Here is a 24,147-nt window from a genome sequence, read left to right as displayed (position 1 = left end):
TTAGAATGACAAAGGAATAAACTTTTACATCAGAGTTTGCAGAAACTAAACAAAGGAAAAGAGTACAAATTCTCGATTTCCTGATCTTGAAATCCAATCACCATCCCCAAAACGCTTCTTGTTCTTCCTCGTTCACTTGCTCTTCATTTTTATCTGAAATTTGTAAGGGGTGAGTGTTTGGGAAACACTCAGCAAGTGGGGATCGATCGATTCCAAAGATACATATAGAATTTAATTCTTTAAAAATTTCTTTTAACATATTTTCAAAACTCAATATTCTTATCTTTACACAATAGAAACGAAACTAATAAAAGGCGGAACTTATCAAATGATTCAGAACAAAACAGAGGCAATTAATATCATTTCAGAACAGGAAAAACACACTGTTACTCATCTCATTTCCATTGTCAAATTGTCCCTAATATGTTAGTCCTCTAAGGGGTGAGGCCAGAACATGGTTTTATACCCACCAATGGGGGGCAGAACAGAACATGGTTTTATACCCACCAATGGGGGCCAGACAGAATTACAATTCTCGTCCCATTTCAAATTCGAATAATAACAGTGCAACATAATTCAGAAGTAACAGACAGCAGTTTTCAGACATTCAGATTTCAGAATTTTCCTACTGACACAGCGGAATCAAAGAATTCGAAGCACAGAACAAAACACATAATCGATCGAAATTTTAAACAGAACATACTATTATTTTCGAAAAAGGACACACCTTCATGCATGTGACATTATTTATATCAAAGTTTAAAATTAGAAAGAAGTTACGTAAACCAAAAGCCCACTTACCGTATTTTGAAGGAAATTTCTTGTTGAAAATTGGGCAACACTTCGACGCTATTTCAACAACTGTGATCTCTAATTGAGCAGCACTTCGATTATAACTTCAAGTAGACTGAGTCGTGATTTTGACAGCACTTCGACTTCGACTTCTCCTTGCCTTTGACGAATTTTGGAGAGTTTTGTGGAAGAAGGATTTTGTAGGGTGAGGAAAAAAAAAACCCGAATTTCTCTCTTGCTTTTGGGATGCCTTTTTCTCAATCAATGGGTAGTATTTATAGGCACACAAAAATCCTTCCCCCTAGCCCCATCATGGCCAAAATCTTGGTCTCCAAGATTGGCCATAATTGTACTACACTTTTCCATGCATTCTTCAATTCCCATGCTAGCCATTATTGCACTCCAAATTTCCATGTAAGCTTTAAGAGTCACCTTGATTTTCTAAAGGGTCACTTCTTGCATCATTATTATGTCCTAGCTCTTAGCTCCTCCCGCAGCTCCTTCATGGGTTAACTCAAAGGTTATTTCTTGCACATTTAATTTGTCCAAACTCTTGGCTCATCTTGTAGCTCCCTTATTGTTCTTGTTAGGACAAGATTGGTTGAGCTGCTTTCAGCTGACAAATTGAGTCCTTGAGCTGGGGTTTTATTCCTCCCGTGACAGTACTTCAGTGGATACAGTTACTTCCAGTTTGGCCTCCCGTTGAGTTATTCTCCGAGCTTTGAAGCTGTTTCTTCGAGTTAAATTTACTGAAATTTGATTTGTTTCGGATTGTAAAATCTCGGGTTCTCACATCCCTCCCTCCTTATTGAAAGTTTCGTCCTCAAAACTTGCATTAGCTTGATTTCTCGAATAGATGAGGGTATTGTGATCGCATCTTCTCTTCGAGTTCCCACGTTGCTTCCCTTTCAGTGTGATTTGACCACTGTACTTTGACATACGGTATTGTCCGGTTTCTCAACACTTGGTCTTTTGAGTCCACTATTCGGGTAGGGGCCTCTTCGTATTTGAGTTCTTCGTTGAGGTTTCCTTCAATCATCAGTGGTGCAACTTTGAGTATATGACTCGGATCTGGGACATACTTCCTCAGCTGAGAGATGTGGCAAACGTTATGTATCTTGGACATATCAGGTGGTAATGCTAATCGGTAGGCTAAGGTTCCTACCTTCTCCAGTATCTCAAACGGTCCCACATATCTCGGGTTCAATTTTCCGAATTTACTGAATCGCACTACTCCCTTCATAGGAGAGATCTTGACATAAGCCTTTTCGCCAATCTATAATTCAAACGGTCTTCTTCTCAGATCGGCCCAACTCTTTTGTCTATCTTGGGCTGCCTTAAGTCTTTCTTTGATCACAGCTACTTTGTTAACGGTTATTTACACAAGTTCTGGTCCTGTAACAGCTTTTTCTCCAACTTCGTCCCATTATAGAGGCGACCTACACTTTCTTCCATACAAAGCTTCATACGGAGCCATCCCGATACTACTATGATAGCTGTTGTTATAGGCGAATTCGATCAGGGGTAACTGTTCATTCCAATTTCCAGAGAAATCCAGGGCACATGCTCTCAGCATATCTTCGAGGGTTTGAATAGTCCTTTCACTTTGACCATCAGTCTGAGGATGATAAGCCGTGCTGAGAGTAAACTTGGTTCCCATAGCTTTTTGGAAACTTTTCCAAAATTTTAATACGAATCTTGGATCTCGGTCAGACAGTATACTTTCTGGAACTCCATGTAGTCTCACTATGTTGTCCATATACAAAGTGGCTAATTTATCCAAATTATAATTCATTCGTACTGGCAAGAAATGGGCAGACTTGGTCAATCTGTCAAAATTACCCAGATTCCATCATGACCTTGTCTTGATTTTGGTAGTACAACTATAAAGTCCATGGATATGTTATCCCATTTCCATGTTGGTATTTCCAATGGTTGTAAAAGTTCTCCAGGCCTTTGATGTTCTGCCTTGACTTGTTGACATGTTAGGGATTTTGAAACAAAAACAGCTATGTCTTTCTTCATTCCATTCCACCAGTAATTGTTCTTCAAGTCTTGGTACATTTTGGTGCTTCCTGGATATATTGAAAATCTTGACTTATGTGCTTCGGTCATTACTTCTTCTCGAATTCCATTGATATCGGGCACATACAACCGTCCTTCATCCAAAGGATACCGTTTTCGTCAATTTGAAACTCTGGAAGCTTTCCCTCTTAGATTTGTTCTTTAATATTAAGAATGGAGGTGTCTTGAACTTGCTTTAATTTGATGGTTTCTCGAAGTCCTGATTGTACTGACAGTGAGGATAAGTTTATCTTTCCAGGGTTCTTTCGACTCAATTCATCTGCCACTTTATTTGCCTTACCCGGGTGGTAATTAATTGACAAATCATAGTCTTTGAGAAGTTCCATCCATCTTCTCTGCCTCATATTTAATTCCTTTTGGGTGAAAATGTACTTGAGACTCTGGTGGTCAGTAAAAACTTCGCATATTACTCCATAGAGGTAATGCCTCCAGATTTTTAGTGCAAACACCACCGTAGCTAGTTCAAGGTCGTGAGTTGGGTAATTTTTCTCATACGACTTTAATTGTCGTGAGGCATAAGAAATTACCTGACCTTCTTGCATTAGTACACACCCTAGCCCTCCTTTTGAAGCGTCATTATAAACTGTGAAATCCTTGCCATCTTCAGGGAGAATTAATACCAGTGTAGTTGCAAGTTTTGTTTTCAAGGTTTCAAAACTCTTCTCACATGCTTCATTCCAAATGAACTTTGAGTTCTTCTGGGTAAGTTTTGTAAGAGGAATGGCAATTGACGAAAATCCTTCCACAAATTTTCTATAATAGCCAGCTAAACCAAGAAAAATTTTTACTTCAGTCACTGTCTTTGGTTGTGGCCAATCCTTGATTGCCTCTACTTTCTATGGGTCTACTGACACTCCAAGCTCGGAAATTATATGGCCTAAGAATGCCACACTCTTTAACCAAAATTCACACTTCTTGAATTTGGCATAGAGTTCTTTCTCACGTAGTGTTTGCAGAGTGAGACGTAGATGTTCTCTATGTTCTTCTTCACTTGGTGAGTATACCAAGATATTATCTATAAAAACAACCACAAATCTGTCGAGGTATGGTTTGAATACTTGATTCATCAGGTCTATGAATGCTGCAGGAGCATTTGTCAGACCAAAGGGCATTACTGTGAATTCGTAATGTCCATATCTTGTTCTAAAAGCAGTTTTAGGGATATCTTCTGCTTTGACCTTTAACTGATGATATCGTGATCTTAAATCAAGCTTTGAGAAAACTTTGGCTCCTTTTAGCTAATCGAAAAGATCATCTATTCTCGGGAGTGGGTACTTATTCTTTATGGTTATCTTGTTCAACTCCAGGTAATCAATACATAGCCTCATGCTCCCGTCCTTTTTCTTTACGAATATCACTGGAGCTCCCCACGGGGATACACTTGGGCGAATCTGCTTCTTGTCTAATAATTCCTGGAGTTACTCCTTTAACTCCTTTAATTCTGCTGGAGCCATTAGGTATGGTGCCTTTGAGATTGGTGCAGCACCAGAGACCAAATTGATTTCAAATTCTACTTCCCTATCGGGTATCTTCCCCGGTAATTCCTCAGGGAAAACATCTGGAAATTCTTGAACAATTGAAATATCGTCTAACTTTAGGATTTCTCCCACTTTGACCTCATTGATTACTGCTAGATAAATCTCTTCACCTCCTTTTATGGCCTTCCAGGCTTGTGAGGCAGATAGTAGAGATTTCCGTTATTTGGATTTCCCGTGGTATATGACTTCCTCTTTGTTCGAAGTCTGAAGTCTAATATCTTTCCCTTGACAGTCTACCATGGCATGGTTTTTAGCCAACCAGTCCATTCCAAGAATGATGTCAAACTCAACCATATTGAGTTGAATCAATTCCGCTTTGAAAGTTTGATTGCTGATACAAATTTTACAGTTTCGATGCACTTTGTGTGATTCAATTACTTTACTCGTCGGTGCCACTCTTAAGGGTTCACTAAGAGTATCATGTTTAAGTTTAAGCTTTTTAGCAAATCTTCAAGACACAAATGAATGTGTGGCACCACAATCAAACAAAGCATATGCAGGCATTTTATTGAGTAAAATGGTACCTGCCACCACTTGGTTGGTATTATCAGCTTCTTCTTGGGTTATCGCGTACACCCGAGCATTAGTCTTGTTTTCATGCTGTTTACTGGGCCCGTCCATTTGTCCTTGTTGTCTGGACAATCTTTAGTTCTATGACCCACCTTTCCGCACTTAAAACAAGCGCCTGTCTTCCGGTAACATTCTCCAACATGTTTCCGTTGACATGTATCACACCACTTTCCTTCAGTGTTACCAGCACTGCCAGAACTTCCTTTGAGAGACCCACCTGAATAATTTGGTTTCTTAAACTTGGGACCATTCTGAGTAGATTGATTGTTCATCGGCCTTTTGTTCTTGTTTTCTTCCTCGCGTCGCTTGATATCAGTTTCTACGCTCATTGAAGCGCCCATCAAATCCGCAAAGTTGTTTGGCTTGAATACTGCCAATGCTGACTAAATTCGACTGTTGAGTCCCTTCTTGAAACGATGCATTTTTAACGTTTCATCCGACATGATCGTTGGGACATAAGTTCCCAGATCGTTGAATCGTGAAGTGTACTCCATTACTGACATGTCTGGAGCCTGTTTGAAGCTGTCAAATTCACCCAACTTCTGTAGTCTAAATTCAGCTGGATAGTATTGCTTCAAAAACTCTCTTTTAAAAATCTGCCATGTGATTTCTTCCACTTCTATCAAAGATGGCGACACAGTTTCCCACCATTTCCTAGCTCGGTCTTCCAAAAATGGTGTTACAACCTCCACTCTCAGTTCTTCAGGTATCTCCAGTAAATGCAATTGTGTTTCGACGTTCTTGAGCCAGTTGTGACTGACTTCCGGGTCTGGGTTTTCATCGAAGGTTGGAACTCGATTCCTTCTTAGAGATTCATAAAGGTATTTAATTCCACGAGGTTGTGGTTCTTGAGGTGGTTGGATGGCGTTAGCTAATGGGTTCACGAATCCTTGCAACGTCGCAACTACGATAGTGGCTATTGTCACATATCTTCTTGGCTGAGGTTTACTCTCTGATGTGGTGGTGGATTTTCATTTTGATTGGCGCCACGAGGGTTACGGTTGTTTCGGGGTGGTCTGCCTGCCATATCCTATAAACATGTATTTTATTAATTTGTTTGCCACAAAGTATAATTAAAATAATTTCATTAAATTTTTGAAATTCATACAAGCAAAAGTTTCGAAACAAATGGTAAATAAAATAATTCTTAATACAATCAATGTCTAGTCTAGAGTCCTCTCTCTACTCGTCTATAACCTTTCCATCGCCTACTGCCTTGTTAATTTCTTCTTCCATCGGGTTTTCTTCTAGTTGCTCTACGAGTTCTTCCATGTTGATCACTTCATTTTGCAGGTGCTCAATGTAATTCTGCAGTTGTGTGTTGTGATGATCAAGGTTGTTTACTTGATCTTTTAGCTCATGTATTGTTGATTGGCTTACTTTCTCAGTGATTTCTTGATCTGCGATCTGTTCCTCCAGACGGCATTGTGTTTTGAGAAGGCTATCGTCCCGGATTTTGAGGGTAAAAATCCTATCCTGAGCTTTGTTTAACTCTTGCTTGGTGATTTCGTGTCGATGTTTCGACTCTAGATGATAAGCGACATAACTTCTTACGTCCTCGCGTAGTTTCTTCTCTTCCTCTCTGGCCTCACGAAGATCCTCCGTCATGCATACATTATTCCCGTCTAACTGGAAATTATCTCTTGCGAGTTTCTCATTTTTTTTTCTTTCAGTGTTTTAATTTCTGACTCCTTTTCCTGAAGTTGATTTTGAAGTTCATTTATAATGCGTTGAAGATCCATGTTGTTTTTCGATAAAAATAAAAACAATTTTAGACATAAAATACTCATCAAATTTTTAAATATGCAATAGAAAGATAATAGAAAGTTTCAAAATAATTTGGTACACAGAGTATTTTCTTAGTCACAAATTTTATTACAACCCAGATATTATAATGCTAATCTAATCGAACATCTCTCCGCCATCGCTGTCACTGGCGCTATCATCTCCGGCCACCTCCATCGGTGCTACCTCCTCTTCCTCCATGTTCTCTATCACCAAATGCAGGTAATTATTCTGATCTGGAAGTCTTTCCATAGTGCCATGAAGCTTCGAAATGTACCGATCCTGTCTGGTGTTGTACTTCTCCTGGCGCTGATGAGCCTGAGCAGCACGTTCTCGCTCTATCTCCACCCTCTCAAGCAAATCCCTGTTAAGTGAAGCTAAGCGCGCGATGCGGGTGGAATCGGTCGGTATCTGTAGGAGCTGGCTCTCAGCCAAGTACAAATGATGAGTCATCTATTGTACGTCAGTCTCAAGTACGTGTCTACTCTCAATAAGTTCCTGTTTCTCCAATTTTTCCCTAGCCAGTTGCGCTTTCAAAGTCGCAATCTCCCTATTCTGATTATCAATCGTGAGTTGGCGCATGCGAAGGGCAGCCTGAGCACGAGTACGAGGAGCAGCCGTTTCCTAGGATAAAGTCGAAGGCAAAGCATCAGAATCGTATCAAAGATAGAAAGGCACAAAATAGAAACAAAGTTGTCGTGGAAAAATTTTGATACTAAAAATTGCGAAGCTATTGAAGAGATACATTTTTGAAGGCTATTCGAAAGTTAGGAAGCAGACGAAAGTTGGATTTCAAGAACAGATGATAGTTGGACTCGAATTGGGATGCACTAAGCTTTTGCCAAAATTTGACTTCGTCAAATTTCGTCTGTCAAAATCCCAGCGGGATTATGAACCTGGCGGCTCTGATACCACTTAAATGTCATGCCCCGAGCCCGAAGCATTGGTGACATCCGGCATTGTTTAACAATTATATCGAAAACAATAAAGCCTCGTATCGAATCAAACCAGTCTTTTTCATAAATAGAGTATTGTCTTACAATGATAAAGGAATAAACTTTTACATCAGAGTTTGCAGAAACTAAACAAATGAAAAGAGTACAAATTCTCGATTTCCTGATCTTGAAATCCAATCACCATCCCCAAAACGCTTCTTGTTCTTCCTCGTTCACTTGCTCTTCCATTTTATCTGAAATTTGTAAGGGGTGAGTGTTTGGGAAACACTCAGCAAGTGGGGGTCGATCGATTCCAAAGATACATATAGAATTTAATTCTTTAAAAATTTCTTTTAACATACTTTCAAAACTCAATATTCTTATCTTTACACAACAGAAACGAAACGAATAAAAGGCGGAACTTATCAAATGAATCAGAACAAAACAGAGGCAATTCATATCATTTCAGAACAGGCAAAACACAGTGTTACTCATCTCATTTCCATGGTCAAATTGTCTCCAATATGTTAGTCCTCTAAGGGGTGAGGCTAGAACATGGTTGTAACAGATAGAAGTTTTCAGATATTCAGATTTCAGAATTTTCCTACTGACACAGCGGAATCAAGGAATTCGAAGCACAGAACAGAACACATAATCGATCGAAATTTTAAACAGAACATACTAGTATTTTCAAAAAAGGACACACCTTCATGCATGTCACATTATTTATATCAAAGTTTAAAATTAGAAAGAAGCTACGTAAACCAAAAGCCCACTTACCGTATTTTGAAGGAAATTTTTTGTTGAAAATTGGGCAGCACTTCGACGCTATTTCAACAACCGTGATCTCTAATTGAGCAGCACTTCGATTATAACTTCGAGTAGACTGAGTCTTGATTTTGACAGCACTTCGACTTCGACTTCTCCTGACCTTGGACGAATTTTGGAGAGTTTTGTGGAAGGGGGTGGCCGAAATTTTGTAGGGTGAGGGAAAAAAGAAAACCGAATTTCTCTCTTGCTTTTGGGATGCCTTTTTCTCAACCTAATGGGTAGTATTTATAGGCACACAAAAATCCTTCCCCCTAGCCCCATCATGGCCGAAATCTTGGTCTCCAAGATTGGCCATAATTGTACTTCACTTTTCCATGCATTCTTCAATTCCCATGCTAGCCATTATTGCACTCCAAATTTCCATGTAAGCTTTAAGAGTCACCTTGATTTTCTAAAGAGTGACTTCTTGCATCCTTATTATGTCCTAGCTCTTAGCTCCTCCCGCAGCTCCTTCATGGGTTAACTCAAAGGTTATTTCTTGCACATTTAATTTGTCCAAACTCTTGGCTCATCTTGTAGCTCGCTTTTTGTTCTTGTTAGGACAAGATTGGTTGAGCTGCTTTGAGCTGACGAATTGAGTCCTTAAGCTGGGGTTTTATTCCTCTCGTGACAGTACTTCAATGGATGCAGTTACTTCCAGCTTGGCCTCCCGTTGAGTTAATCTCCGAGCTTTGAAGCTGTTTCTTCGAGTTAAATTTACTGAAATTTGATTTGCTTCGGATTGTAAAATCTCGGGTTCTCACAGTCAAGCCTCAAGTCTGTAAGTTTGCATGTTTTAAATGTTTTGAATGATTTAATATTATCACCTGCATGTTTACATGACAATATTCTTACAGTGATTTACAGTATATGTTTAGCTGTTTACATGATTTAAGGACTAAATGTTTTGAAAACTAGATTAAATTGCATGATGGTTTACGTTTAGAATTTGGACTGTGTTCAGAGACGATGCCTCCCAGACGCGCACCTAGCTTTGACATGCAGGATTGTAATCCTGGAGGAGATAGAGGCTTTACACCACCACCACCACCTCCAGGAGACGCATCTACCCGAGTCCTTGAGAGTATTGCGAGATTGATGGAGCAGGCGCAGCAGTCTCCGAGACCCCAAACAGATATCTATGTGAAACGTACCTACTTCTAAATTCATTTAATTTACACTAGTTTTTTTTCTAAACTATGCATAATTAATTTATCATAAATAAACTAGCATAAATAATCAATAAATGAATTCCATAATATCCAAAATCATTCATGCGGAATAAGTAAATAAAGCGGTAAAAGTCTATATTCAACTCCATAAATTCTAGCATCTTAACTGTCTATAAATAAAAGCGATAATCCATAAAATTATCAAAAGTCTTTAACATATGCAGAATTTCTAGGTTCTCGGGTATGCACTGCGCTTCCCGGATTACTCGATAGTCCGCACCTCACGATTCAACATCGTCATCACCTGCAACCATTCTAACCCAGTGAATCTAATGACTCATCATGTTCAAACCTAATTTAGAAAATACGTAGATATACACTCACATGCATAAAAATTACTTTTATTAAAAATAGATTTTTCCATGCAATCATGAAACCTTCAAAATATGAAACTTTTTAAACCATGCATAGATATGAACATTTTCCTTTTAAAATTATCATTTTTAGGTGAAGTCCGATCCTCAAAAGTGACAACATTCATTTGATTAAACAATATATAAACCATAGTACTAGGCCCCCGGGTTCAACGTTCACTTATTCGATGATCTCACCGACTATCATAAATATAAATTCATCGTTCACTTGTTCAACGAATCCATTATCATTGAGATTCCCACCACCGTTTTCGACCGTTCACTAACTTTTTTCATTGCAAGTTCACCGTTCTCGTTTTCAACGGATCTATTTCTACTTTTACGTCACGATCAATTCACATTCCTCAAAAATATTTTCCTTTACTTTATCATTTCATAAAACATTTATAACTTTCCATATTCTTTAAAATTTCCAACAAGATGCTTTTCATCTTCATATAAGTCGAGATTGCTGAAAAAAGCAAATACATGCAAATACATTAAAACTTCTAAAAATAGCATATATCAATATACTTTAAAACTTCTAGAAATAGCATATATCATGCATATACTTTAAGAATTCTAAAAATAACATTTAACATGATTTGAAATTGTTTTAGAAAGTTGCAAACCGCCCTAGACTTTTCTCGAACCGACCGAACAAGATTCAACTATACTTACCCGGGCGACCTTAAACTTTGACTCAAGGAGACAACTCCATTTCAAAACATTAAAAACACCCAAAAATATACATTAGATTTCTGGAAATTCAATCTTAGGACATACGTTTCAAAAACGACTCGATTCGCTTACCGGATGGCTCATTTACCACCATTTTCACGTTTTTGGTTAAACAAATGACCAAACTACCCTTACGACTCGAACCAACCCGAGACCAGACCTTTATTAACATCCTAAGACTCAATAAAAGTTGTTGGAAGTCCCCAAGCCCAAGCCAAAACCGAAAACATGGATTTAAAATTTAACATAAGCTCAATTTGACTCTTTTTTGACACGTTCGAACAATTTACGACCCCGAACAGACCACGGCTCGAAATGACCTCAAACCAGGTGCTAAACCCATTTCTTAGACACTAAATAATACCATGTTATGGCCGTTTTGGACAAATAATAGACGCTCAAGGCTCCAAAACCTTCGCAACAGCATCCCATCGTATGGCTCTTTATGTGCAGCCGAGGAACAAATGCTCCAGCGGCCGTGGCTGCCCTTGGCTCGACTCTTGGCTCACACTAGACCCTCACCAGGACCCTAAGGCATGTCCCTAGCCCCTGTACCGGCCGTTGACACAACCCCTTAACCCATAGAATCATGACACACCAAAATAGCCCCCATGAGTGCAAGTTCTAGAGTTTCAGTTCCAGCCCTAAACCGACCTGTCCATGCCTTAGCCAAACCCATACTAGACCTTATTAGGACCCTTACCCTTACCTCAAGACCACGGACAGGACCCCATGCAGCCCCATGACCAATGGGGTCCCAAACCGCAGGACTTCCCCCTCTCAGCCTCGTGTGAATTGTGTGCAGGGACAGCAGCCCCTTGCCACTCCCTATATGACTATTGTCCCTTCCAAAACTTACCCTTATCGACTGGATCCTCACTTGCAACTAATTGTTTGCATCCCTCCTTCAACAATTCCTCAAAACGTCAAAAATTCTTTATGTAAACATGAGATACACATGTAGAAAGCTTAAAACCATAATCCTTACAAGTTTTTCACACAAAATCAAATTCATAAAATACTATGGATTGAATGGTGCAAAAAAAAAGGTTTGAAAACATGCCTTGATCTTTTATTCTTACGAAATACAGTAGACGTCGCGACGAGAGACGAACGAGATGCAAAACTTTCCTCCTTCCCTTGCTTCCTCTAAGTTTCGGCCACTTCTAGAGTTCTAGTGTGTGTCAGTGTGTGCTGATGGTGAGGGAGGCTTGGGGTTTTGGGGAGTGGTAGGGTAGGATTCTATTTAATTAATTTTAGTGGGCTTAAGTTTACTTAATGGGATCTAATTATTTAATTAAATGTTTGCTAATCTAGACCCAATTAAAGAATTAATTAAGTACTTAATTAATCTTACTAAAAATTCTCAACAATATTTAAAAATATTTGATGCTACTCGTTTCTAGTATCGCACGTCCGAAACTACTCATTTTCTTCATAAAAGTTCGTTACCGATTAAATTTGTCCCTTATTATAAATAGATTGCCGCTTTCCTAATTTGGACTAACTAAATATAGAGTTTCTATTTACAAATTTCTAAAAGTAGAAACTTTATCAAAATCGTCCTCGGTTCTCTCACATTTATCGTACCTCGCGTATTCGACTACAAAAAGTTCACATTCATAACGTTCAATAAAATAATCATTAAACCATGAAAATACTTAAACATGATTCTAGACCATTCTTTAAATAAAATCAAATAAAATTTTCATGCATGCATGTGGTTAGTGTGTTCGGGTTTTCTGGCGTTATACTATGAGCAGCTCAGAATGCACAACCCGAAGGAGTTTGGGGGTAATACTGATCCTTTTGTGGCGGAGGGTTGGATACGATCACTGGAGCTGTACTTCCAGTACTTGGATTCGAGAGATGGCGACATGGTCAGGTGCGCCACGTACATGTTGTGGGACGATGCATCCCTTTGGTGGGAGGGAGCCCCACACAGGGTGAATTCGGCTATCCTTTCATGGAATCACTTCAAAGAAATATTCTACAACAAGTATTTTTCAGCTGATGTCAGAGGACGCCTAACGCGAGAGTGTATGAGTCTCCGACAGAGAAATTTATCTGTGGTTGAGTTTATCAAGAGATTTGATAGGGGCTGTCACTTTTTGCCCCTTATTGCCAGGGATGCAGCGGAGAAGCTGAGGCACTTTATGGATGGCCTCAGACCCACTATTTGTCAGGAACTTATGTTGATGAGGCCGGCTACCTATGATTCCGTCACTGCCTGTACTTTTCAGGCAGAACAGGCCTTCTGGGATATTGACGCGGAGATGCAGATGAAGAGGCATCAGGCCCAGCAGAGCTTGCAGCCATAGAAGAAACAATTCACCGGGCCACCCAGGCATCAGGGGCAGCAAAAGCCCCAAGTTCAGTTCAAGAGGCCCGGACAGCAGAAGCCACCACAGACTTCAGGGGCTCCTAAGCCGGAGGAGGGACAGTCGTGCAAGCAGTGCAACCAGTTTCACTACGGTAGGTGTATGTGGAGGACCTTCAAGTGTTTCATTTGCAAGGAAAAAGGCTACAAGGCAACTGATTTCCCTAGGAACAAGGGCTCCATTACTAGCAGGGCCTACGTGATGCATGCCGTGGAGGCGGAGGCTGAGCCAGACTCGACACTGATCACCATTAACATTTTGCTTAAAATTTTTATTTCTCGACTCGATTTCTTGTAATATTATGTTGTTGTTAGAATTATTTTTGGGATTGAGAACTTATAATAAAATAGGTTGCATGTTCTAATAGGTGGGCTTAATAATTGAATTGACAAAATTAATAGTCGTAAGGGCCAAAATGTAATTACTGAAAAGTATAGGGACCTAATTGTAAAGATCAAAAGTTGGGGTATTGTTTTCCATTTTTTCAAAAATTTGGGATCAAATTATTAATTTTCGAAATTTTATAGCCTAAATTGAGTAAATTCGAATCTTTTTTGGGGCTAGACAATAATTTTTGAAATAAATGAGAAATTAAATCGAGGAAATTTCGAAACTTTAGGGGTGAGTTTGCAATTTCCGGAAGTTTCTATGGGCAAATTTGGTAAATTTTGAAGGAACACTAGGACTAAATTGGATATTTTCGAACATTTTGGGATACTTAATGATAGGAAAATTTCTTAAGTTTCAACACGATCAGAATTGATGGTATGTTTTGTCGCAGGAAGGTTATATATTTCATGTGTAGCCACGTATGCTTTGCTAGATTTAGGAGCTAACATTCATTTATATTCGAGTCATTTGTCAAGCGACTAGGAATCATACCAAAGGCTATGGATTTGGGATTCAGAGTTTTGATTCAGTACAGAGATCAGATGTTTACCTCATAGATAGTGATGAGATTGGAGCTTCGGTTATAGAAAAATGCGGTGCAGGCAGATTTGATTGTGCTACCGTTGCCGGAGTTTGACATTATTCTGGGTATGGACTGGTTTTCTTAGACCGGAGCTGCTATAGATTTTCGACAGAGGTCAGCATCTATCCGACCACCCAGCGGGAAGCCATTTATTTTTGAGGCAGCCAGACACCAGCAGATGCCACACATCATTTCTTGCATCTGTGCGAAGAAGCTTATGACGAGAGGCTGCCAAGCATTTCTGGCAAGTATTGTGCCAAGAACGAAGCAAGTCAGCCTTAGGCTAGAGGATGTCTACATGGTCAAGGATTTTCCCAGTGTTTTCCCGGACGATGTTTCGGGCATTCCATCAAACAGAGAGGTGGACTTTTCTATTGAGTTGATGCAGGGTACATTGTCGATTTTTAAGGCACCCTATCGTCTAGCACCTGCAGAAATGAAAGAACTGAAGGATCAAATATAGGACTTGCTAGACAAGAGTTTCATTCGCCCGAGTTTTTCTCCATGGGGCGCTCTGGTACTGTTTGGGAAAAAGAAAGACGGCAGCATGCTGCTCTACATTGATTACAGAGAATTGAACAGGGTCACAGTTAAGAATAAGTATCCTCTACCTAGGATTTAAGATCTATTTGATCAGCTTCAAGGGGCATCAGTGTTTTCGAAGATAGATCTCCGATCAGGATACCACCAGCTAAAGGTGAGAGAGTCTGATGTCCACAAGACGGCTTTCAGGACACGTTATGGGCACCATGAGTTTATGCTGATGCCATTCGGATTGACGAACGCGCCAGCGATCTTCATGGATATCATGAATAGCGTGTTTCATCTGTATTTGTATCAGTTTGTCATAGTTTTCATAGACGACATCCTGATCTATCCGAATAGCAAAGAAGAGCACAGTCAGAATTTGAGGATCGTGCTACAGGTTTTGCAGGACAGACGGTTGTATGCCAAGTTCAGCAAGTGTGCATTCTGGCTAGACAGAGTGGCATTCTTGGGCCACATCGTATCCCGAGATCGAGTGGAGGTTGATCTCAGTAAGGTCAAGGCAGTCCGAGGTTGGCCAGCGCCTAAGATTGTGACAGAGATCCGCAGATTCTTGGGGTTGGCTGGGTATTACAAGAAGTTTATTCAGGGATTTTCTTCAATTGTGGTGCCCATGACCGCTTTGAAGAAGAAGAATGCCTAATTCATTTGGGGATCAGAGTGCCAGGAGACTTTTGACAAGCTAAAGCAAGCGTTGACTTTAGCGCCAGTTCTAGCTATGTCATCAGGGCAAGGAGAGTTTGTGCTTTTCACGGATGCTTCGAAGCTCGGTTTGGGCGCAGTTTTGATGCAACATGACAGAGTTATAGCACACGCGTCCAGGAAATTGAAGGTCCATGAGAAGAATTATCCGACTCATGACCTCGAGCTAGCAACAGTGGTGTTCGCCTTGAAGATATGGAGGCACTATCTGTATGGAGAGAAGTGCAAGATTTTCACCGATCACAAGAGTCTGAAGTACTTCTTCACATAGAAAGAGCTGAATATGAGACAACGGAGGTGGCTGGAGCTAGTGAAGGATTATGACTGCGACATTAGCTACCATCCGGGTAAGGCTAATGTAGTCGCGGATGCCCTGAGCAGGAAGCATGCAGTGATCGCTCATTTATCGCTACAGAGACCGTTGTAGGCAGAGATTCAGAGGTTTGAGCTTCCAGTTTATGCCAAGGGCGATACCCCTAGCTTTTCTACCCTGACAGTACAGTCGACACTGAGGGACAGGAATCGAGCAGGGCTGACTTCTGACAAGAAGTTACAGAAGTGGAGACAGAGGGATAAATCTAAGGGCCTGAGGTTGTATACAGTTGAGGACAGCATAGTTAGATAATATGACCGACTGTGGGTTCCTAGCGGTGATTTACTGAGAGCAGATATCATGAGAGAGACTCAAAGCACCCCGTACTCCATTAATCCAGAGTACAAAGATGTAAAAGGATCTACAGACTCTATATTGGTGGCCCGGCATGAAGTGAGATATTTTTCGTTACGTATCAGAGCATCAAAGACCTGCAGAAAAGCTGAGACCGCTCCTTATTCCCGAGTGGGAATGGGAGAACATCATCAAGGATTTTGTGACAGGGCTACCGAGGGCAACTGGAGGATATAATGCTATTTGTTTGATAGTTGAACGGCTCACTAAGTTAGCATACTTTCTACTGGTCAAGATGATTTTCACCATGACTCAGTACAAAGAGCTGTATATCGGAAAGATAGTCAGACTGCATGGGATTTCAGTGTCCATTGTGAAGGCCTATAAATCCTTGCTTGAAAATTTGCGAAAAATTAAAAATTTTCTTTTTTAAATAATCAAAATGCCTCATTCATAAATAAACCGATAAACAAAGTTTGATATTCAAAATGGAAGGGGAAGAAAATATTTGTTTGCAAAAAAAAAAAATCAACGTTTTAAGAATATTCAACAACTGATAAAAATGTTTGCTAAAAATGGTAAGTGCTGCAAATGAGGTCCTCAGGTGCCGCTACTGCCGACCCAAGATGGCTCACTGGTCCCCGCCCTCGGCCCTAACCTCATCAGTACCTACAACAATCAAGTCTAGTGAGCCTAAAGACTCAGCATGCATATATCGTAGGTAACGAGTAAATACTAGTAAAATTTTGCATGGGATAAAATATCATGTCATGGGGCATACTGAAAATAACCTGTACTGAGCAATTATAATACGTGCATGACTGAATTAAAAATCATAGTAAAAATGTTGCTCCTTGGAGCCCTGTACTGAAATAACTGGTAATAATTTTCTGTTGAGATTATGGTCTACGCATGTGGCCCCTGCACTGAACTGAACTGATCGGTAACTGGCTACTGGGGGAGTATCAAACTGAACTGAACTGACCGGTCACTGGCGACCGGGTAGTACCAAACTGAACTGATCGGTCACTGGCGACCGAGTACAATAGTGCTCCCAAAATAGTGAATTGACCACAAGCAATATCGCATAAATCTCAAAAATAAGTATTTTCTATTTTCATGCACGTAATATAATTAAATTGCATAATGAAATATCATGTATTATTTTACCAACTGGATTAGATCGTTCCCAGGCTCGCTGCAACCTAAATATGCCATGAGAGATATGCAATAGCTTCTACTTGACCAACTATGCAATTTAAGTTCAAAAAAAATGCGACAATGACGCTCTACGACTTCGTATTTAATCATGACTCCGAACCAACCCGAACCAACACCGAATCATCAAATAGTCATGATTAAAATACGCTAAAAATGATTAATTAATGCTCCTAAAATGATGCAAGTCGAAATCTAGGTGAATGGAGGCCAAAACAAGAAACGCTCTTTCGAGAGTCAATTTGGCACATCGCACCGTAAATTTTCGTACGACTTCAAAAATGATCCGAATCACAAATGGTTAAAAACGCGGCCTTTCTAACTCGATGAGGCACTGTCCAGTCCAAGGCCATAGGCTAAAAGCCAAACAAGAACTCAAACGAGCCTCCGAACCGACACAGCAAGTTGCTGTCAAATTCCAGCAGTAGCAACTTCGCTTGCATCGCGTCGTTTGCGAGACTTTTGGCCATTGGGGCTTGAACCACCAACCAGAGCCTCTCAACAACATCCCAAGGAATGAATTTGAACCNGCTAGGGAAGTGATCTAACCAAGGCTAAAGGCCCTTGGGGCAGCCAAGATCAGATCCTTTTCCTTTGACAGCACACACAGAATTTTCGAAGACCCAAATGGCAAGGAAGAAAAGCTGCTGTCATTTTCGATTTCTGTCATGCATGGGGCTTGTTTGAATGGACCATCACGGTCTTGACCCACCCTAGTATGTGTTTAGATGTAGCCTAGTGAGCCTGGAGTCGAGCCATCCACCTGAAACATCAAAACAAGAGAAAACCCGTGAAGCATGAAATGAAGGGGCCGAAAAATCTGCATGTTGTTTTCTGAAATTTCTTGCTATGTTTCGGTTTGTACATGAAATGATGATCATGAAACATATAAATAATGATAGTATGACTTGATTGAAGAGTCAAGGAAGAAGATATGCATGCCTTGGTTTTCGTTTGAATGAAAAACGAAAGAATACGACGACTCGGCGCGGAGGAGGTGGAGCACTTTCTTATCTTGCTACTTGCTCGATTTTTTTCTCTCTTGTTCTAGGCTAAGAGGGTCACGATTTTTAATCTGAAATGGCTGCTGTTTTCGGTGATGGAGGAGGGGATTAAGTGGTTAGGGGAGTGAGGGGGAGATCCACTAATAAAGGGATACCAAGTCTACCTTTCTTTTCAAATTTGAAATGTTGTTTGTTATCAAAAATTTTGGATGGATAATTTAATGGGTGTGGCCGATTTCTCTAGCTAGACTAGGTTAGGATAATGCTTGTTAATTAATTAAATGGTGCTCCCAAAAATCAAAGAATTATCCTACTACTTAAATACAAAGAAAGGTCAAAGGGTGAGTTGGCAAATGAATTGATAAGAATCTAAGGGGTGGCCGAAATTATCAATTAAGAGGAAGGGAAAAAGGTTATCTAGTTGATAAATTTTAAACCTTTAAAGCCTTACCTATCTTTAATTAATTTAGTGAACTAACCCCTTAATTAAGGAACTTAAATGAATTTATTTTCTACTCACCTCAAGTAACTTAAATAATTCCCTAAACCTCCTTTTAACTTAAATTAACTTACTTGCTAGCTAAAATAAATTCCGGAAATATTTTCTGAATCTTAAATTTTTTTATCTCTAAACTCCAGCTCCAGTCCGGCCTTACTGAATTAACTGAAAAGAATACAATTAAAATGCTGGCTAAAATAATTAACTTCAAAGAAAAGCATTTAAATATTCATGCAATGAAGTCAATTAAATTTAAAAATACTAGAATTATGCATGGCTTATACGCAGTCTAATTATGGGTTCTACATCCATCGTGTCAGACAGGGATCCGAGGTTCATGTCTGCTTCTGGAAGAGTCTGCACAAAGCATTGGGTACCAAGTTGCTATTTAGTATTGCTTTTCATCCGCAGACCGACAGTTAGTCTGAGAGGGTGATTCAGATTTTGGAGGACCTACTCAGAGCTTGCATGATTGACTTCCAGGACAGCTGGGAGCCGAAATTACCTCTCGTGGAGTTCACATACAATNAGAGGGTGATTCAGATTTTGGAAGACCTACTCAGAGCTTGCATGATTGACTTCCAGGACAGCTGAGAGCCGAAATTACCTCTCGTGGAGTTCACATACAACAACAGATATCAGGCATCTACTGGTATGTCTCCATATGAGACACTTTACGGGAGAAATTGTAGGTCACCAGTTTATTGGGATGAGGTAGGAGAAAGAGCATAGTTGAGACCAGACATTTTCAGTCAGACTGCAGAGTTAGTGGTCAAGATCCGGGACAGGATGAGGACCGCTAAGAGCAGACAGAAGAGTTTTCAGATCAGCGGCGCAGGAATCTAGAGTTTGCAGTGGGCGATCATGTGTTCATGAAGGTCGCACCGATGAAAGGTGTGATGAGATTTGGGAAGAAGGGGAAACTCAGTCCTAGATTCATAGGACCATTCGAGATTCTCGAAAGGGTTGGGACATTAGCTTACAGAATTGCATTACCGTCGAATCTGATGGGAGTTCATAATGTATTCCACGTCTCGATGTTGCGGAAGTACATGTCGAATCCTTCACATGTGCCGAATTATGAGCCACTGCAGCTGACGTCGAACCTGTCTTTCGGGGAAAGACCTACTCAGATATTGGATAGGCAAGAGAGGAGGCTCCGAAACAAGGTGATCCGGATAGTCAAGGTCAAGTGGCTGAATCATTTCGAGGAGAAGGCTACTTGAGAGACTGAGACCGAGATGAGGAGTCGCTACCCAGAGTTATTCAGTACGTTTTAAATATCGAGGACGAAATTCTATATAAGGGTGGTGGAATTGTAAGGTCTAGGAAATTCGAATGACGTAACCTCACTACACGTAATCTAGGGTTTTTATAAAATATGTGTTTAATTATTTTTTACTGCATTAAATGCATGATTATTGCATGGATAGGTGTTTTATTCCATAATTTATTAAGTTTCATGTATTAGGGCTTATAGTAGTATTTCGCGCTCGAACAAGGAATTGAGACCAGGGATATTTAAGGAAAATTTTTTTTATTAAATATTTATTTTTTATAATTTAATATATGGTGTAATTAAAGGTGAAAATGGACATTGGTAGGGCATTTTTACTCGTCAGGTCATATTTTTAACCTATACACAAGTTTTAACAAGTCGGAGGACTTTTTTAAGGTTTGGCTTATATTTTCAGAAATGTACCAAAATGAAATATTTTTTGGGAGTGTTTTTGGGCTTAATGGGATTATTTTATGCATAATGGGCCTAAAATTCTACTTAATCTCATTAATTTTAATTAAAGGCCCATTATATTAATTATATTATACCTAAACCTACATTCAAAACCCTAATCCTCCTGCACTCACCTTCGGCCGCCCACCTCCACAATGTCCAGCATCATTTTCAAAATACACCAGCAGCTAGCCGTCGAAATTCTCTCAAGCTTTTCAAAGAACTCATTCTCAGTCTCTCTGGTGCAAGTTCTACGCGAATATCTCAAAGGTTTCGGGCGTATAGACGCAAAGGCATGCACTAAATCTTGTTTTTATTCTCATTCACATCATTATATGCTGTTTTGTGTGTTTTTCATGAGGAATTCATAAATCAATCGTGTGCATCGAATTTGTATGGTTTTGACATGAAATATGCTTACTATTCTTCATGTACCTCATGTTTTCTATGGTTTGGTGCAAGGGGACGCTAGGTCTATGTTCCAAGAGGCTATACATGTTGAGGTCTATGGTGGATAAGGCCGAGGGTGCATCGGTTCAGGTCTAGAGGAAGGGGGCCAATCATTTGACTCCTAGGATGCATATATTGGCTAGATCGGGTTAAGTGAGAGGAGTAGCCGTGCATGGCTCATTCCATGGGCTAGTGTGGGACTTGAGTGGTCCGTGACAAGGCCCTTGAGTGGTCCATGATTGGCTGGTAGGGTGACAATGCATGGATCGAAGCTAGATGGTGGGTTAGGGCAAGATGGTGGCCAGATCGGGTGTTTCATGGTGAACCGAGGGGTACACGTGCATGGTGCTGAGAGCAGTGGCTAAGTTGGTCCAAGAGGGTCCAGTGGTGAGCTAGGACAGGTTGGTTTGAGTCTGGTTTGGGTTGGTTGAGAGTAGGGTAGAGTTTGGCTTCAGATTTTTCTTAGGGTTTTGGTCGCATGGGGTGGCACCGCAGCGCTCGATGTTCGACCCTTGTAGCGCCACAGCGCTGGTGTATGGCACTTACCAAGCGGCGCAGCACTACACCGCCAGCGCCTAGGCACTAGTCCAGTATCTGAGGGGCATTAGTTTTTAGCGCCATTGTCTCATTTGGGTATTGATAAGTTGTTATGATCGAGTTTAGTGAGGGTTAAACTAGGTTATACGAGGCTTGATTAGGAGTCTTTGAAATATGGTTTAAGCTTTGTTGGCTTCATGTCGAAATTTCGAGGTCCAGGGGTAAAATAGTCAATTAAGTTTTTCAGGGGTAAAATGATCATTTTGCACCAGGGTCGAGTTAGTGGTCCTAGCAGCTCCCTGATCGCGAAATTGACATGTTTTAAATGTTCATGTAATATTGAAAATAACTTTTTATGGAAATACGAAAAATACGTTGCAAGTTTTATTTTAAGAAAACTAACTTATATGCATGATTTTTTTAAGTGATGAACATGATGATAAGTTTGGAATGATGAGATTTGGTTATGACTAATATGAACACAACATGTAAGGCCAAGGCTTAGTGGATGGGTAATACTGTCCCTGATGTCCCCGCCGTCGGGTACCGTAGTTATACGTAGATGGATCCATCGACTCGAGCTGATACGAATGTCATAACTAATGATCTAAATTCAAATAAGGAAAATGAACATGTATATGATTACATGACGAGATATGTTTAGAATATGTTTACGTTACGTTATGTTTACGTTCATGCTTTCAAGATCATGAAATTTATTTTAATTACAATACCTTTCACTAATTCATGTTATGTATATATACTTGTTATAACGATTCAGTTGTATTGAGTCTTTAGAATCATTAGATGTGAATGATGCAGGTGAGCATGATGATGTGGAGACTGGAGACGCTGAAGACTGAGTAGGTGGAGCCAGGTGTGTGCATGTTGACCCGATGACCTTGCATTTTTCCGCACTTAATGGTTATGAGTTAGGGTTGATACATTATGTTTTTACGTTTCCCATCATTTTACATGTTGAGGATTTGTCAGGATTTCGATTATTGCCTTGAAGTTATTTTAAAACAGTGGTATGAGGATTTGATGATATTTAGATTTTTATTTAACTGCAGTATTTTCTTTAAGTAGTTGAGTGACTTTTTTTAATGTTGGATTGACAGCTTTTATTTCATGCATGGATTTTATTATTTCGAAGAGAGCTTTTTTTAAAAAAAAAAATTTCTAGCAGTATTAAGTGTAGTGGTCGTTACAGCTTTTATCCAAAAAAATTCCTTATTTGATTTCTTAGATCATGGTTTATTTATCCCAAAATTAGGCTTATCATCAAAATTCTTATCTCCCAAAAAAAAATCTAGGTTTCACATCACTCCTACCTTATTGGAAGTTTCGTTCTCAAAATTTGGTTGACTTGATCTTTGAATAGATAAGAATATTCTTCTCCCATTCTTTTTCCCACATGGCTTCTTTTCTACGTGATTATATTGTTGTATCTTGACATAGGGGATGGAGCGTCGTCTTAGTCCTACAATCTCTGTGAATCTCAAATAGTCTTACTTGTAGGTGCTGTTATTCTAAAATACTCAACTAGTTTCTCCGGCTCATGTCATAATTTATTAGCAATTTCATAGATATGAAAGAGTGTGTAGTGCCACAATAATACGTAGGCAGGAACTTGTACATTAGGACGGTACCTAACACGACGTCGTATGCGTCGTCTGCCTTTTCTTTCGTCATGGCAAACACATGGGCGTTTGGTTTGTTTTCTCTTGACTTGTTGGGATTTGCTTCCGCTTTTGGCTCGTTCCTTTGTTGGGTCCGGCTATCGTGTTGGCGGCTTCAGGATAATTTGCGATGCGGTGTCCTGGCTTCCCACAACTGAAGCAAGTTCCATTTACTTGACGGAAATCTCCATTGTGTCGGAGATGACAGGTGGGGCACTGCATAATTTCTGAGTGGCGTACAAAGGTCCATCGATTTGTCCGTCGGACTGGTTTTGCCTCTTAAATTTCTGTTCATTCTGAGAAGGTTGGCCATTAAAGGGTCTGTTGTTCTTGTTTTCCCCTTCCCTTCGCCGAAGGTCTGTAAACTTAGACAGCTACGCCCATCAAATCTGCGAAATTGGTTGGCTGATAAACCGCTAAAGTTGATTGGATTTGGATATTCAATCCTTTCATGAAGCAGTGCAATTTCAGGACCTCATCTGCCATGATCTTCGGGGCATAAGTTCCTAGCGCATTGAAATAAGAGGTGTATTCTACCACCGACATCTCTGGAGTGTGGACAAAATTCTCAAATTCAATGAGCTTTTGCATTCTCAATTCTGCTGGGTAGTATTTCTTAAGGAAAGCATCCTTAAACTGTTTCCACGTTATTGCTCCAGCAGCAATCGTGGCAGGTGAAACTGTTTCAACCACTTACTCACCTTGTCCTCCAGAAAAGGTACGACCACGTCCACTTTGATTATCTTAGGGATTTCGAGCAGTCGTAGTTGCGTCTCTACGTTCTTGGTCCAACTTTGAGCTGCTTCAGGATCTGAATAACCCACAAATACTGGACATCTATTCTTTCGTAGGGATTCGTAGTGGATTTTGATCCCATTCTGAGGTGGAGCAGGTGGTTGGTTAGGATTCTGATTT

General features: G+C 40.1%; 1 protein-coding gene across 1 annotated transcript in view; it reads left to right on the top strand.

Moving 5' to 3' along the window:
• LOC140991174 (uncharacterized) overlaps positions 1–13,162 on the top strand; it is a 28,637-nt gene extending 15,475 nt beyond the window's left edge. The window contains exons 5-6 of the mRNA XM_073461128.1: positions 12,605–12,913; positions 13,028–13,162. Of these exons, the coding sequence (XP_073317229.1) occupies positions 12,605–12,913; positions 13,028–13,162 (444 nt within the window). The remainder of the gene's footprint in view (positions 1–12,604; positions 12,914–13,027) is intronic.
• Positions 13,163–24,147: the final 10,985 nt, after the last annotated feature.

This window comes from Primulina huaijiensis, chromosome 13, assembly GCF_012295235.1.
Source record: "Primulina huaijiensis isolate GDHJ02 chromosome 13, ASM1229523v2, whole genome shotgun sequence".
In the NCBI taxonomy this organism is placed as follows: domain Eukaryota; kingdom Viridiplantae; phylum Streptophyta; class Magnoliopsida; order Lamiales; family Gesneriaceae; genus Primulina; species Primulina huaijiensis.
Note: the sequence above shows the minus strand (reverse complement) of the source record. Positions and strands in the feature narration are given on the sequence as shown.